At 33.6% G+C, this 14,535-nt stretch overlaps 2 protein-coding genes across 7 annotated transcripts; both read left to right on the forward strand.

The window, feature by feature from the left end:
• Positions 1–516: 516 nt before the first annotated feature.
• Positions 517–4,184, forward strand: LOC120258971 (trifunctional UDP-glucose 4,6-dehydratase/UDP-4-keto-6-deoxy-D-glucose 3,5-epimerase/UDP-4-keto-L-rhamnose-reductase RHM3). 3 transcript variants are annotated; one of them, XM_039266471.1, is made up of 3 exons: positions 517–599; positions 1,827–3,407; positions 3,487–3,939. In XM_039266471.1, the coding sequence occupies exons 2-3, from the start codon at positions 1,839–1,841 to the stop codon at positions 3,937–3,939; spliced, it is 2,022 nt and encodes a 673-aa protein (XP_039122405.1). In that variant the 5' UTR covers positions 517–599; positions 1,827–1,838. The 3 variants fall into 3 exon arrangements, with proteins under 3 accessions (XP_039122405.1, XP_039122406.1, XP_039122407.1); XM_039266472.1 differs by lacking the exon at positions 517–599 and adding an exon at positions 617–777; XM_039266473.1 differs by lacking the exon at positions 517–599 and having other exon boundaries at positions 1,839–3,407; positions 3,487–4,184.
• Positions 4,185–8,581: 4,397 nt separating this feature from the next.
• LOC120258832 (probable galacturonosyltransferase 15) lies at positions 8,582–13,027 on the forward strand. 4 transcript variants are annotated; one of them, XM_039266265.1, is made up of 6 exons: positions 8,582–8,934; positions 9,045–9,100; positions 9,587–9,775; positions 11,288–11,851; positions 11,933–12,253; positions 12,347–13,027. In XM_039266265.1, the coding sequence occupies exons 1-6, from the start codon at positions 8,757–8,759 to the stop codon at positions 12,623–12,625; spliced, it is 1,587 nt and encodes a 528-aa protein (XP_039122199.1). In that variant the 5' UTR covers positions 8,582–8,756; the 3' UTR covers positions 12,626–13,027. The 4 variants fall into 4 exon arrangements, with proteins under 4 accessions (XP_039122199.1, XP_039122201.1, XP_039122202.1 ...); XM_039266267.1 differs by having other exon boundaries at positions 8,854–8,934; positions 9,538–9,775; XM_039266268.1 differs by lacking the exon at positions 8,582–8,934 and having other exon boundaries at positions 9,048–9,155.
• Positions 13,028–14,535: the final 1,508 nt, after the last annotated feature.

Genomic DNA, 14,535 nt, shown 5'->3' on the forward strand with positions numbered 1-14,535 from the left:
ATCAATGTGAAAAGTTCGAATTACTGGTAATAATATTTTTAATAAATATTAGGTGTAATTTTGAAAAATATAATTTTAATTTGCTATATATCAACACAAAGAAATTAGCTAATTTACAAGTCAATTACTTTCTTTTGAGTACAAATCAACATTAATTGAAATTATTATACTCATATTCTTTGAATAATATCACCTTGTGCAATGAAATGTTCCCATATATAATTTCCTCTAACTTGAAGGGTGTAGCCATAAAAAGAACTTCCATGATATCCCTTGTGTAGTAACGAGAACAAAATAGAAAATGTGAGACCAGTTGTAATTTCCTAAAACTTCAGTGATGTTTTCACAAAAAAAAAAAAATTCTATAAAAAGATATACAAGAACTGCCATGCAAAATAATAGCAAAATTAATCCCTTTTTTAGAAAAACAAAATCTAAATTTCACAGAGAGATGCCGCGCGTGCGTCGGGCGTGCTCGATCTCACACGTGACAAAGTTTTAAATTACCAAAATACCCCTCCACCTCTCTTTCTCTCTCTCGCTTTCGCCCTTAAATCCACAACCTTGTTTCAAGCCTCCACCGCCGCAGCATCGACCTCGTGAGTTATTTCCTCATCTCTGATTCCATTTCATTGATATCGTTCTAGAAATGCTAGATCTGACCCTTTTGTTCTTCCGTTTTATGCTTGATCTAGTGATGCATTGGTTTCCGTATTGATTCTTGACTTCAGTGGAGGGAATCAAGCTCGGCTTTTTATTGTTTCCTTCTCTTTTCCAGTAAAAAAGTTTTTCTTTTTTTTAATAATTTTTTTATCATTTCTATTTCTTTGTTTTGTAGTGTGGGTGTTCGATTAACTGCCACATTGTGAGATTTTTGCATGGAAATGTTAATTATTTGAATAGGGATTTTGTGAATTGCTTCTTAAATTAAACCAAGATTATTTATTTATTTATTTATTTATTTATTTATTTTGGTTAAATGTGATGCCTTTTGTGAGAAAGTTACTTATTTGCAAAGTTTTCATTCTTCTAGTTCAACAAGTGATTTTGAATTTTAAAAGTTTGTATGCTATCCTTCATACATTGAGATATTAGTTCCTTTTTCTCTTTACATTTTTTTATTCCTTTGGTGAATGATTAAATGTTTAGTTCCATTCTCAGTTACTTCTGGAATTAGACTTTTGTGTGGTTTCTTTCTTTTGTTAAAAGTAACATCTTTGAAGAAACAAGTTACTTCCTTGCAAGTTATCATGCTTCTGCTTCAATAAATTGTTAAAATTTTAATGTTAAATATGTATGCCAACTATGCTTCATGAGTTGATCAATTTGAATCCATTTTTAATATGTCCATTATTTGATTCAAGTTGACAAGTGTTTCAATACTTTCCTCATTTTCAATTCAGTATGTTCAGATTAAACTTTTTTCAGTTAAATGTGCCATCTTCAGTGAAAAAAATTACAACCTTGCAATGGTTCATCTTTAAGAAAATAACTGCTGCCTTGCAAGTTATTGTGCTTCTGTTTCAATAAATTTTCCTTGAATTTTGAATATTAAATGTGTAATCAGTCCTGTGTGGATTGTGGTAGTTTTCCCATTGCACAGATCATAATTTGTTCTTAGTTGTTTGTGTAGGAATTTACCAATTACTTCTTCAATTAGACAATTCAATTGTACTTTGTTAAATATGACATCTTTAAATCGAAAAACGACTAGCTTTTACTAACTCACAATTTTTAGTGCTTCTGCCTCAACAAATTCCTCTTCAATTTAAATTTCGTTTATCTGAAATCTATCAGTTCACCAATGCGAGTTTTTTTTCCTGCAGTATTAGAATTCAATGACAACCTATAAGCCAAAGAACATTCTTATTACCGGTGCGGCTGGCTTCATTGCTAGCCATGTCGCCAACCGCCTCATCCGTAACTATCCTGAATACAAGGTTGTGGTTCTCGACAAGCTAGACTACTGCTCCAATCTGAAGAACCTGAATCCCTCTCGTTCCTCCCCTAACTTTAAGTTTGTCAAGGGAGACATCGGCAGTGCTGATCTTGTTAACTACATTCTAATCACTGAATCCATTGATACAATCATGCACTTTGCAGCGCAGACCCATGTTGATAATTCCTTTGGCAATTCATTTGAGTTTACCAAGAACAACATCTATGGAACCCATGTTCTGCTAGAGGCTTGCAAGGTGACTGGCCAGATCAGAAGGTTTATTCATGTCAGTACTGATGAGGTGTATGGAGAGACTGATGAAGATGCTGTGGTTGGTAACCATGAGGCATCTCAGCTCCTCCCAACAAACCCATACTCTGCCACTAAAGCGGGCGCTGAAATGCTTGTCATGGCTTATGGCAGGTCATACGGCCTCCCTGTCATAACAACGCGAGGGAACAATGTCTATGGGCCGAACCAGTTCCCTGAGAAGCTTATTCCCAAATTTATCCTCTTGGCTATGAAAGGACAGCCCCTTCCCATCCACGGTGATGGGTCTAATGTGAGAAGCTACCTTTACTGTGAGGATGTAGCCGAGGCTTTTGAGGTTGTGCTTCACAAAGGTGAAATTGGGCATGTTTATAATATAGGGACAAAGAAAGAGAGGAGGGTGATTGATGTCGCGAAGGATATATGCAAGCTTTTCTCATTGGATCCAGAAAACGCTATCAAGTTTGTCGAGAACAGACCGTTCAATGATCAGCGATATTTTTTGGATGATCAAAAGCTTAAGAATTTGGATTGGTCTGAGCGAACCACGTGGGAGGAAGGGTTGAGAAAGACAATGGAATGGTATACCAGCAATCCTACTTGGTGGGGAGATGTCTCTGGAGCACTTGTGCCTCATCCGCGGATGCTAATGATGCCTGGGGTTGAAAGGCAACCTGATTGTTCTGAAGAAATCAAGAACACGGAGTCAGAAAGCAGCCCGGGTCAGAACAAGATGAATGTTCCGGCTTCAAGGGGGGCAGCTGCTTCTCCTAAGAAGTCTTCTTTTAAGTTTTTGATTTACGGGAGGACTGGATGGATTGGGGGCCTTCTTGGGAAGATATGTGAGAAGCAAGGGATCCCATATGAGTATGGGAGGGGGCGGTTGGAGGACCGGTCTCAGCTGATCTTGGATATTCAGAATGTGAAGCCAACCCATGTGTTCAATGCTGCCGGAGTTACTGGCAGGCCTAATGTTGACTGGTGTGAATCTCACAAGCCTGAGACGATTCGCACCAATGTCGTTGGCACGTTGACTCTGGCAGATGTATGCAGGGAGCATGGCTTGTTAATGATGAACTATGCTACTGGCTGTATATTTGAATATGATGCTGGCCACCCTGAAGGTTCTGGTATTGGTTTCAAGGAGGAAGACAAACCAAATTTCACCGGTTCATTCTACTCAAAGACAAAAGCTATGGTAAGTTCATCTTGTCTATTCAATTTGGTTTTTAGATCCTCAAAGCTAATTGAAATGTTCCATTCAATGCTCAATGCAGGTTGAAGAGCTTATGAAAGAATTTGAAAATGTGTGCACTCTCAGAGTCCGCATGCCAATATCTTCCGACCTTAGCAATCCTCGCAACTTCATCACTAAGATTTCTCGTTACAACAAAGTTGTTAACATTCCAAACAGCATGACAATCTTAGATGAGCTTCTGCCCTTATCAGTTGAGATGGCGAAAAGGAACTGCAGGGGCATATGGAACTTCACCAACCCTGGTGTTGTAAGCCACAATGAGATCTTGGAGATGTATAAGAAATACATTGACCCCGGCTTTGAGTGGGCTAACTTTACACTTGAAGAACAGGCTAAAGTCATCGTTGCAGCTCGAAGCAACAACGAGATGGATGCATCAAAGTTGAAAATGGAGTTCCCGGAGTTGCTATCAATCAAGGATTCACTGATCAAGTATGTCTTTGAACCTAACAAAAAGGTTTTCGCTGAATAAAACTACAACCAACTGCATGGAAGTTTGGTAGTTGTTGCATGGGATTTCTATTATTATGATTTACGCTTCTGTGCACTTATTATTATTTGCTATATCTAGTCCTAGATAAGATTTTCATTGCTAGTGCTAATGTGCTCATCTATGTTCATGTGACTATGGTTGAAGCTACTGCTTCTTGACGTGGTTGCATTGTAATTTTGGATTCTAGTAATGGAGCTATGTTATCGATCAAACTTTGCCTTTTATTGTCTGTTTGTTACTGACTTACCGCTTCTTAACATCCTTTGGTTGAATCAAAGCAATGTACAGATCATGCTAGACTTTTGAAACTGATGGTATTGTGAATAACAAGGCAAAATTAATGTAAACTCAAAAATATCAGGGAAGTATATATCTAGTTATTTGATAATACAGGGAGGAAATCTGTTACTAATTCATGCAAGCTTTCATGTAGTCATAGAGCAATTAAGTTGGAAATAGTGAGTGAAACTCAATACTACAAATGTCAGTCCTAAATTGGTGCAGCTTTCAAATTTATGTATAAATTGACCACATTTAAGCAAGAATTCATTTGTCATTTAAAGCTGTGACAATGTATATATATATATGTATGTATATATTCATTTTTCTCATGCCATCTTGTTAACATAAAAACCATCACATGATGGTGTTTGTTTTGTGAATTTTGTTTGAGATTTGATTCTCATCCTCTCTTGTGTCCATGGACAATTAATTAATAGACCTACATTAAACAAATAATGAAAGAAAAAATATATAGAGATGACTTGTTAGTTTTAAGCTTTGAATTTGTTGTGGAAGGGTGTTTGGTCAAGCAGCGCTGGTTACGAGACTTTCATTGTTTAAGTTCGAAAAGCACATAATATAATGGTGCCAAAAAAAATTTTAATTATAGGTGCGAACTTGTAACCCAATTTTTGTATTGCCCGGATGAAAGTGTACATATGGATTTTTATGGCCTCTTATACACAAACCCCTAATTGTATATACACAAATTGTATTTGTTAAAAATAAAAAATAAAAAAATAAAGCTTCGAATTTGTTTTAGTATTTTACGTCTTTCATCACTCTTCCGTAAAAAAAAAATTATTAATTCAAGTAACAATGTATCATCTCGGACCATTTCAACTTATTTTCTTCCTCACATTTTAAAGTTTACAGTATTTTATATTCAATTACAAAACCTAACACAAAAGCTTTGTAAACTTTAAATCTGAGCAAATTTTGTTCAAACTCCTCCATTAATAATAGGTTCTAATTATTAAAAAAAAATCATAGGTTCTAAAACTAGCTATGCTAAACAATTCCCAACCCCTCAACAATCATTAATTTACTCAGAAACTTTGTGTCATATAAAAAATGATTTTGACACAATATATATATATAGATATAGATATGAAAGAGCAAAGTAGATATTGCACTATTAATTAAATATTATCCAAACATAATTAACAGTGTACTAATCACATTCCTTCTCCATATAAGATATATATAAATTGTTATATGCTGACATGTCAAATTATGATTGGGTGAAAATGAGAATTGGAGTGGGTTGATGGAGTGGATAAAGCATGAATGAAAAAGAGGGTTGAACAACTAAAGGCATGACTTATGAAAGCTGCTTGTCGCTCCCTTTCATACCATATCCTTTTCTCAAATAAAAAAAAATAAAAAATTTAAAAAACAAACCAACAAAATAAATATATATATATATATATGATATATTAATGAGCTAGCACTGATGAACCATGTCGTGGCCTCTTACGTTTCCTTTCTTTTTAATTTTTTAATACAAAAATATCTGTAAAGCTTTTTCCTAAAATTACTTGTCTTGGTTTAATCTTGGTAAATCAATTGATACTCCATTATGTAAATTAAACAATGATACTAGATTGTTAATGGGCATCTATAAAAGCATATATGCAGTATTGTTTCATCTGTATTTGCAGATTTTTCAGAAATTTTTTATATTTTATTTTCATCAAATAAATATATTACTGAATACGTGTTTATTATGTTTTTCCATGTAATTACTTGAAGATCATCTATAATTAATTTAATATTATGTTATGTTTTCTAAATTTATTTTGGTGTACCAATTTTTCTCACACTAAAATTTCATTTAAAAATATGATATACAAAAGGAAGTAATTTATATATATATATATATATATATATATATATATATATATATATATATATATATATATATAAAACTTTTGCAACAATTTGGTATGAAACAAGAAATTCTCTAAAAACTAGCTTTTACAAAATTGAATTAAAATTACATGTCTACATGGAATACTTTGCCATTGCTAAAGTATAAGCTTAAATAAACATTAGCTTTTTAAATAAAAAAAACTATTTAATTGAATTCTCGTAAAGATATATTTTATTTTATTTTTATTTAATTTTTAATTGCACAATGCAATTAGATTTAAGAATATTTAATAATTAATATAATGAATATAATACTTAATTTGACATAACTTAATATATTTCTCAAAAGAATTTCTTCTATAGATTTATAAAAAAATAATCCACAACCATCATGATACGTGACTAAGAAAAAAAAATCAACATGGTGATTGGTGAATTTTAAAAAAAACTAGAATTATTTGAGAATAAATTTCTAAATTTTTTAAAACATCATCTTTAAAAAACAACCTTGTTTTTATCAAGGTTGTCAGACCCGGCCCGGGCATTGACCCGGTTAAGACCAAGGGTCAGGGGTCAATGGGTTCGACCGGGTCGAACCGGGGTCAATAATAAAATATAAAAAAAAATACTATAATAATTAATAATGAACAAATATAATATTAAAACTATAATTATAATATAAAAAATTACTCAGATTTGATATTTAAATTGATAAATGACCTTATATGCACTAGTGTTTTCTAATTATGTCATTTATTTTTAATTTTTTTTAAACATTTACAAATTTAATATATTAATATATAATTATTGAACTTCTCTTGGTATTTTTTATTTATTTGTTTGTTTATTGGTTGATTTTGTCAGAATAGATAAGAAATTTAATTTACTAATTCTTATTTTTTATATGGATGATACATTTTATCAATAAATTATGTAACTTACCCAATTTCAATTCAGATTTTGTTTTGTTTTAAATTTTCTTATATTTTTTATTTAGTTAGAATATTTTATTTTTATATTTTATGATAAAATTACACTCATTTATTGTTTTATTTTTTTAATAAATTAAATTTTAGAAAGTATTTAGTATTTACATAACATATTAATAAATTTATTTTTAAATGCTAATTTTTTTGTTGGTATGTTTATGATATATATATATATTGTAATTCCATTTATTGATTATAAATTAAAAAATAATATTAATAAATATACATGATTTTGTAGTTTTTAATGAGAAAATAATAATAAATTATTAAATATTGTAAAAAAAACTCTAATATTGTGACCTGATTGACCCGGCCGGGTGAACCAGTTCCCGGTTGAACCGCCCGGGTCACCGGGTTAACATCGGATTTTTCCATACATGTTTCAATGGGGTATACTCGGGCCGACCACATGGCCGGTTCCCGGGTTTTCCCGGTTTTCCTGTTGAACCGGCCGGGCCGGTCCGGGTCTGACAACATTGGTTTTTATCTAAATAATATTTTAGATTTTTTTTAAGTTTCATTCTTTCTCATGTTAACATAAGTGATGCTATTTTTACTAAAAAAATTTATTAGATAGATTTTCTGAATGACGTGGATAATCAACTTGTCATCCACATCCTCATTCATTTCATTATTTTTTAATATATAAACTTCAATTTTAAACCTTAGAAATCCTTAAATTCTTAAAATTTTTAAAAAAGAATTATAAAACTATATTTAAAATCTTAAACCCAAATACTACAAAATCTATACCATAAAAATCTATAAACTTAAATCCTAAATAATAAATACTAAACCCTAAATCCTATGCCTTAAACTCTAAATTGGAAATCACAAAATCCTACGAAATTAGGGGTTTGTGATTTCTAATTTAGTTTGTAGGACGGAGGTTTTTGGTTTATCATTTATAAGTTTAATTTTCACGATTAAATGTTTAAATTTAAGACTTAGATAATAAGTATAAATTAATTTTTTTTAAAAAAATATATAAAAAAAAATGATGTGATGCTGATATGGATGCCAACTCACTTCGGAAAACCTATCTAACATTACTCTAACATTATTTCTAATAAAAATCCTTTTTTGTTTTTTTTGTTTTTTTTTAATAATACTAACCGTCCAGACTCCAGAACCATTTTGGGGTTATTATTTAGGTAAGATCTAACCAGGTAGTAAATGGACTAATAAAACGTACTCAAGAACGTACCCAAATAAATGGAAACCGCTTCTTTACCATATGATGTCCTTTAAATAAGGTTCCTTTTTCATGTCCCTATAAACCACTCCGCAATCAATGAGCGCAATAATTAGTTGGACCTTTTTGAGTCTCGCCTAATCACATATACACCCCTGTCCCTTTCACTATTTGTCGGTGGTTGCCTCCGTAATTCCTCCCAATATCCAGGGCTAATCCCGTAATTTTACACTCACTCCCTCCCTCCTCATACTACTAATTCCACACCACCACCACTGTTCTCATTCCCTCGTCTTCAATCTCTCTCTCTCTCTCTCTCTCTCTCTCTCTCTTTCGCGAAACGAAAAGCATAGATTTGGAGGAATTGGATCGAAAACAAGGGTTAGGGTTTGGGGGGAGCGTACCAGGAATGGTGGGGAGGAAGAAGAGGCGGAAATCGGTGGATCGAGCGTGAGATGCATCTCTGCTTCACGGCGGAGGTGATGAAGCCGAAGGATCGAACGACTGCGAGGCGATACTCTTACCGCTCGGTGCTTCCGACGGTGCTTGTCGCTGGCGTTCTCCTCCCTTTCTTCTTCATTCGAGCCGCCTTCCTCGCCCTCGATGCCGGCGCTTCCTTCTGCCCCTCCATTGGTCCTCTCTCTCTCTCTCTCTCTCTCTCTCTCTCTCTCTCTCTCTCTATTTCTCTTGGATTTGATGGAATTTAAATGAAATTTGGGGGGGTTTTATGAATAATTTTGCAGGTTGCTTGAGATGGAAGCTTGGGCCGCGCTTCTTCAGAGCTGGAGATCCATCGATGGTGAGGACTGTTGCATTGACTAAAATGCCCTTCCGATGTGCTATTCAGTCTTCGAGTACTATCCTATTTCGAGCAGGGTTTTTTTCGACTTTTCATATATCATCTTTGCAGCTGATACGATAATGACGTCATTATTACGCGAATTTATTTGTTTATTTATTTATTTATTTTTATTTTTAGGTGAAGCAAGTCACATGTTTAGTTTGCCTTCTGCTTTTGCTAGTTTTATTTTAATATTTTCGATATAAAACTGTTGATAATTATTATTTAATTGTGTGATAATTATATTTAATTGACTAAATTACCCTTCAAGTTTATTGCGTTGACATTGCTATATATGACGTGAAAAATGCAAAACAAAATAATTTATAAGTTTTGTTTTGCTGAATTTTGGTATCGTTCTCTTCTGTTAAAAAGAGTTTAGTGTTGTCGTGAAGGTGTTTGTTTGTTTGCCTGAGTGACATGCGCTTGCGACAACTTGAGCAGGAGCTCGTGAAGGAGCTGAGAATGGCATTCATGGATGAGAATGGGATGGGGCCGGTGGTGGTGGACCAGAAGGCGGTGGACTCTGCACCGGATACGTTGGAGGGGTTGATTGCTGAGATGGCTGCCTCCACTTCGAACTATAACCAAAACATGGATGTCAGGGCCTTCATTCGCAAGACCAAGGCCATGGTGAGCTCTTTTAGTTTTCTTATCTTTTTGGTTTCAATGCTGGTTGTGGTTTAGTCTTCTTTTTGATAAAATTTGGTTTAGTATTCTTGTTATTTTCTTTCGGTTTTCATTTTTATGTGCTCGTTGGTGTTCTCTCTTTACGAAATATGCCTGCTTAGTTTTAAATGCTTCTTTGGGAAATGGACCATCGATCCAAAGAATTGAGTCGATTCAAAAATATATATATATATATATATATGCAAGTTTTCATAAGCTAGAAGTTATTGGTGTATAATGTGTTACAAGTCATCAAATTTTATTTTTAAAAAATAGTTTTTTATTACCAAAAATATTTTTTTCCATAAACTATCTCAGTTATGTTGATTTAATTTCCATGAAGGTTCTGTGTCATATTTTTGAAGACTTAATAATTTTTTGAAAGAAATCTCACTAACATTTATGTTACTCTATATTCAGTTCTTGTCCTTTTGATTGGAGGAGAATCTCTAGTTTGCCGTAGGTGATAAGGCTCAAGTCCAAAGAGCACACACAAACACATGCACTTATTATGATGCCAGTGGACCCAGATTTGCCATCTAGCTGTTGAGCATAAGTGCCCAAGAGCATAATTCTTAAAGCTTGTTTTATTTCATGTCATATGCCCAATTGGACTAACTGAGGTAGTGTAGATCTGTTGCTGTTGTGTGATGGTGTTGAGATTCCTGTCACTGCCCACAAATGGATAACATCATCCCACTTGGACAGTTGGTTTGTTTATCTGTTTGTCATATTGGACAAGAACCCGAGGTTCCTCATGTTCCTGATCTAGTGGTAGGTTGGGTCCACAGAAAAGTTGTCCTTTGAGGTTCGGATGCTACCCAAACTGTGTGCCATCATTACCTCCGTGAATCTTGCTAGTGAACTACCATTTACTGTTTCTTTGCCTTAAAGATGCAATGGTTTTGTTCTCCATGATTAGATTTCATCAAACTTTAGGGATTTTATAAACTTGAAGTTTTGTCATTTTTTGACGAGAAGTTGATTGAAAAATGCATCTATTGATCACCCTTTTTAGGTTGACCTTTTATGGCTATTGGGCGTCTTTAATAATTGTGGAGGAAATATACTGGTAAACACTCTCTTTTTGATATATGTTTCAATTGTCAAGATTAGCTATCAGAGTATTGGCTTTTATCAATGATAACATGGAGGAACTAAGATGAAGTTTGGGTTGTTAAAACTAAATCCTTTACACTGCATAAATTTGCACTGGTAATTAGGGATTTGAATTTTAAATAATCAAGACATGATTTGCCAATTACTTTTAGGCATTCTGGTTTGCATGATGGCTATTTAACCATATTACCATCAAAATTCAGTGTACCATGTGTACTAAGGTTCAAGAATTTTTATTTTGGGTCTTCCAAGCATTCAAAAGAAGTGTTTTTTTTTTTTAACAACTGTGTAAGAAATGTTTACTGATTTAGAGCAAGTATAGCACAAGTCAAATATGATATCCGAATTGCAAAACAGCTCATGAAGATGGAGCAAAATATGAAATCTTCAAAGCTTCAGGGGCTGATTTATCGGCATTTGGCATCCATCGGCATCCCAAAGAGCATGCACTGTCTTACCCTGCTGCTGGCAGAAGAATACACCATTAATTCACTAGCCAGATCTTCTCTACCACCACCTGAATATGCATCTCGCCTGACTGATGGTTCCTATATCCACATAGCTCTCTTAAGTGACAATATTCTTGCAGCTTCAGTGGTAATTTCCTCCACCTTGACGAGCTCCGCCAACCCAGAAAATTTGGTATTTCACATTGTCACCGATAAGAAGACCTACTCTGCTATGCACTGCTGGTTTGCCCTCAACCCCATTTTTCCTGCAGTCGTTGAGGTGAAGGGCCTGCACCAATTCGACTGGCCTGCCGATGTGAATGCATTGGTGATGGAGACAATAGAAGAAATCCACTGGAGCTCACTTGCTCATCATCAGTACAGTGGAGCAAATGAAGAGTATAAACGGCTCGAAGCTCTAAACCCAAGTGCCTTTTCACTTTTGAATTACCTAAGAATTCACCTCCCAGAGGTAAGTTACCTCATATATTTGAGTTATTCAAAAGCTGCTTCAAGTATGAATTTACTATTAATCATGATTGTTATCAAACAGTTATTTCCGAAGCTCAACAAGGTTATCTTTCTGGATGATGATGTTGTTGTCCAGCAAGACTTGCAATCATTATGGGACCTTGATCTAAATGGTCATGTCAATGGCGCAGTTATTGCAGGAGAGGTTGTGGATGATGGGTACCACCATTGCATGGGCAAGAAATATGAGGATTACTTGAATTTTTCAAACCCAATCTTATCATCATCAACTTTAGGATCAGAAAAGCAAAAATGTGCCTGGTTGAGTGGCATGAATGTGTTTGATCTTCAAGCATGGAAAAGAAGCAATATCACACGAACATATCAACAATGGCTAAAGCAGGCAAGAGATACTATACTCCATATTTCAAATGAGATAATGAGATACATATCTTACAACGATGGTGTCGATAAATCTGTTACTATTGTTTTGCAGAACCGAGAATCTGGTTTTCATTTATGGCGAGCAGGACCTCGACCACCTGGTTTGATCGCCTTTAATGGCCAAGTGCATCAAATTGATCCTTCATGGCATTTATCAGGATTGGGACGAAGAATGCCTGAACTCGAACTGCTACAAACCTCAGCGGTCATACATTTCAGCGGGCCACGAAAACCATGGCTCGAAATTGGATTCCCAGAATTACGATCATTGTGGCAAAGACACATCAACTACTCTAATGAGTTTGTGAGAAGCTGTAGAGTTAGGGAGTGACTAAACAAAGCGCAAAGCAATACGGAAAAAGAACAGCATTAGGTGAGTATTTGTATTTGGAATACATGGTACTATACAGTTAGACATATTCGTTGTTTGAGCAGGGAGGGAATTAATTAAGTAGGCAAAGCCTTCATCAGTCTCTGCTCAGATAACTTTCTATACTACTGCTGCCTTTGTTGTTAGAGGGATGGCTTAAGTTGTACATACTGAGGGGCTGGTTCATATATCTTTGTTGAAGATCATCACTTCTTTGCTAATATTCTTTCCTCTCTATTAAAACAACTGTGAAGAATAAATTGCTCTATTTCATTTCTTCTTGTTATTGTTATCAGGGGAATTTGCACAGGTATTCTCTTGCTAAAGTGTATAATTGTGCGTATACAAGTATTTTGTGATCGATGACTGTTGGGACTGTCATGATATAATGTATATCAACTAGGTATATATACATATTGTTTGTTTTTTATTATGTATTTATTTATTTGTTTATTACTATAAAAATCAAATGCCTTGCTGCTAAGCTATTATAGCAATAACTATGCTATACATATGTATATGTTTTTTATATAATTTTTATTTTTTTGTTCTTAGAAAAAAAGGTTATTTGTGAAAATTGAATATGGAGAATGTCAACATCTAATTGTTCAAAATGAGGAGTAAAAGATGAAGAATTCAATGGAGGTTATGGATATACATGTGGAGAATTTTGATGAGGGTAGGATGGGAGTTCAAGGAGGAGAAGGCAGGGTTATCCTTTTTTAGGGTTAGGGTTTGGAAAACTCATTGGGGAAGGAGCAAGGAGAGTTTGGAAAGCTTGATTCACTTCAGTTAGTGGATTCCCTTCTTTTTATGGGATATAATGTTAAGTGTTTGATTAAAAGCGTGCAAGTGATAGGGACTAAGTAGATGATGTTTGGTAGCCAAGAACTTGGTCCTTTTTTCTTTCTTAATAAAATAAAAGGTGATTGTGTGGACTTAATTTCTTTCTTATGCGATAATTAACTACTTAAATAGATTTTAGATTGAAAGTGAAATATGAAAGAAAGTCATTTGTTCTTATCTTTGTAGAACTTATAAATTCTTTAAAAAAGATATTTTCAAACTTATTATGTTACAAATACAACGATTTTATCGTATTTTGATGTGATTTATTTTTGCTGAAAAATTAATTATAAAATAAATTTATTTAATATATATAGCATGTAATTCAAAATCATAAATTTTATTTGACCGGAAAAATCCATCATAGACAATTTATCTAATGGTGTGTTGTGGTAAGGAATTCATAATACTTGCATAAACTATTAAATTTAAAAATGAGATTAAAAAAATAAATGGAGAATGATCCCTCAAACATAGAGACATAACACAGAATTATTTATTTCTTATAAAACAATTAACAATGAGGAGTTGAATGAGTTGTTTTAGTTGTTTTATAACAAATTTAAGAAAAGTTTAAATAAGACACGTAAGTGTTAATTATTAAAAAAATTCTTGTGTCTCCTGGTGAGACATGTTTACAAAGAAGGATATGTACGGAAATGCATTGGAAAAATTACAAATTTATAGTTTATATAATCTAAAAACTTTGTATCTTTTCCCCCACTAAAATTACCATTCAAAGGATTAGAGCTATATTTGAATAACTAATGAAACAATTAAAAAAATATTATTCTTAGAGTCAAACACAAACACATCAAACTTATCCATTTACCCCAACCTCTTAATTAATTTAATCAATTAAAACATCATTACAAGAAAACTCTCTTCCTTGTCAAACAATGCCAAAACCAAATCCAAGTTTAAAGTTGTGTTCAAACAAAACCTTCAAAGTAATGCTTGTTGTTTTGATGATTACATCACTCATATCCAAATCATGTACATAATACAATAAAAAAATATATATT

Source organism: Dioscorea cayenensis, chromosome 4 (assembly GCF_009730915.1).
Source record: "Dioscorea cayenensis subsp. rotundata cultivar TDr96_F1 chromosome 4, TDr96_F1_v2_PseudoChromosome.rev07_lg8_w22 25.fasta, whole genome shotgun sequence".
NCBI classification, from domain to species: domain Eukaryota; kingdom Viridiplantae; phylum Streptophyta; class Magnoliopsida; order Dioscoreales; family Dioscoreaceae; genus Dioscorea; species Dioscorea cayenensis.

Excerpts from the sequence above, each read along its gene's own strand:
- LOC120258971 (XM_039266471.1), top strand. The coding sequence starts at position 1,839 with ATGACAACCTATAAGCCAAAGAACATTCTTATTACCGGTGCGGCTGGC. Across the intron at positions 3,408-3,486 it reads ACTCAAAGACAAAAGCTATG|GTTGAAGAGCTTATGAAAGA; the intron begins GTAAGTTCATCT and ends TGCTCAATGCAG.
- LOC120258832 (XM_039266265.1), top strand. The coding sequence starts at position 8,757 with ATGCATCTCTGCTTCACGGCGGAGGTGATGAAGCCGAAGGATCGAACG. Across the intron at positions 8,935-9,044 it reads TTCCTTCTGCCCCTCCATTG|GTTGCTTGAGATGGAAGCTT; the intron begins GTCCTCTCTCTC and ends ATAATTTTGCAG. Across the intron at positions 9,776-11,287 it reads TTCGCAAGACCAAGGCCATG|CTCATGAAGATGGAGCAAAA; the intron begins GTGAGCTCTTTT and ends ATTGCAAAACAG.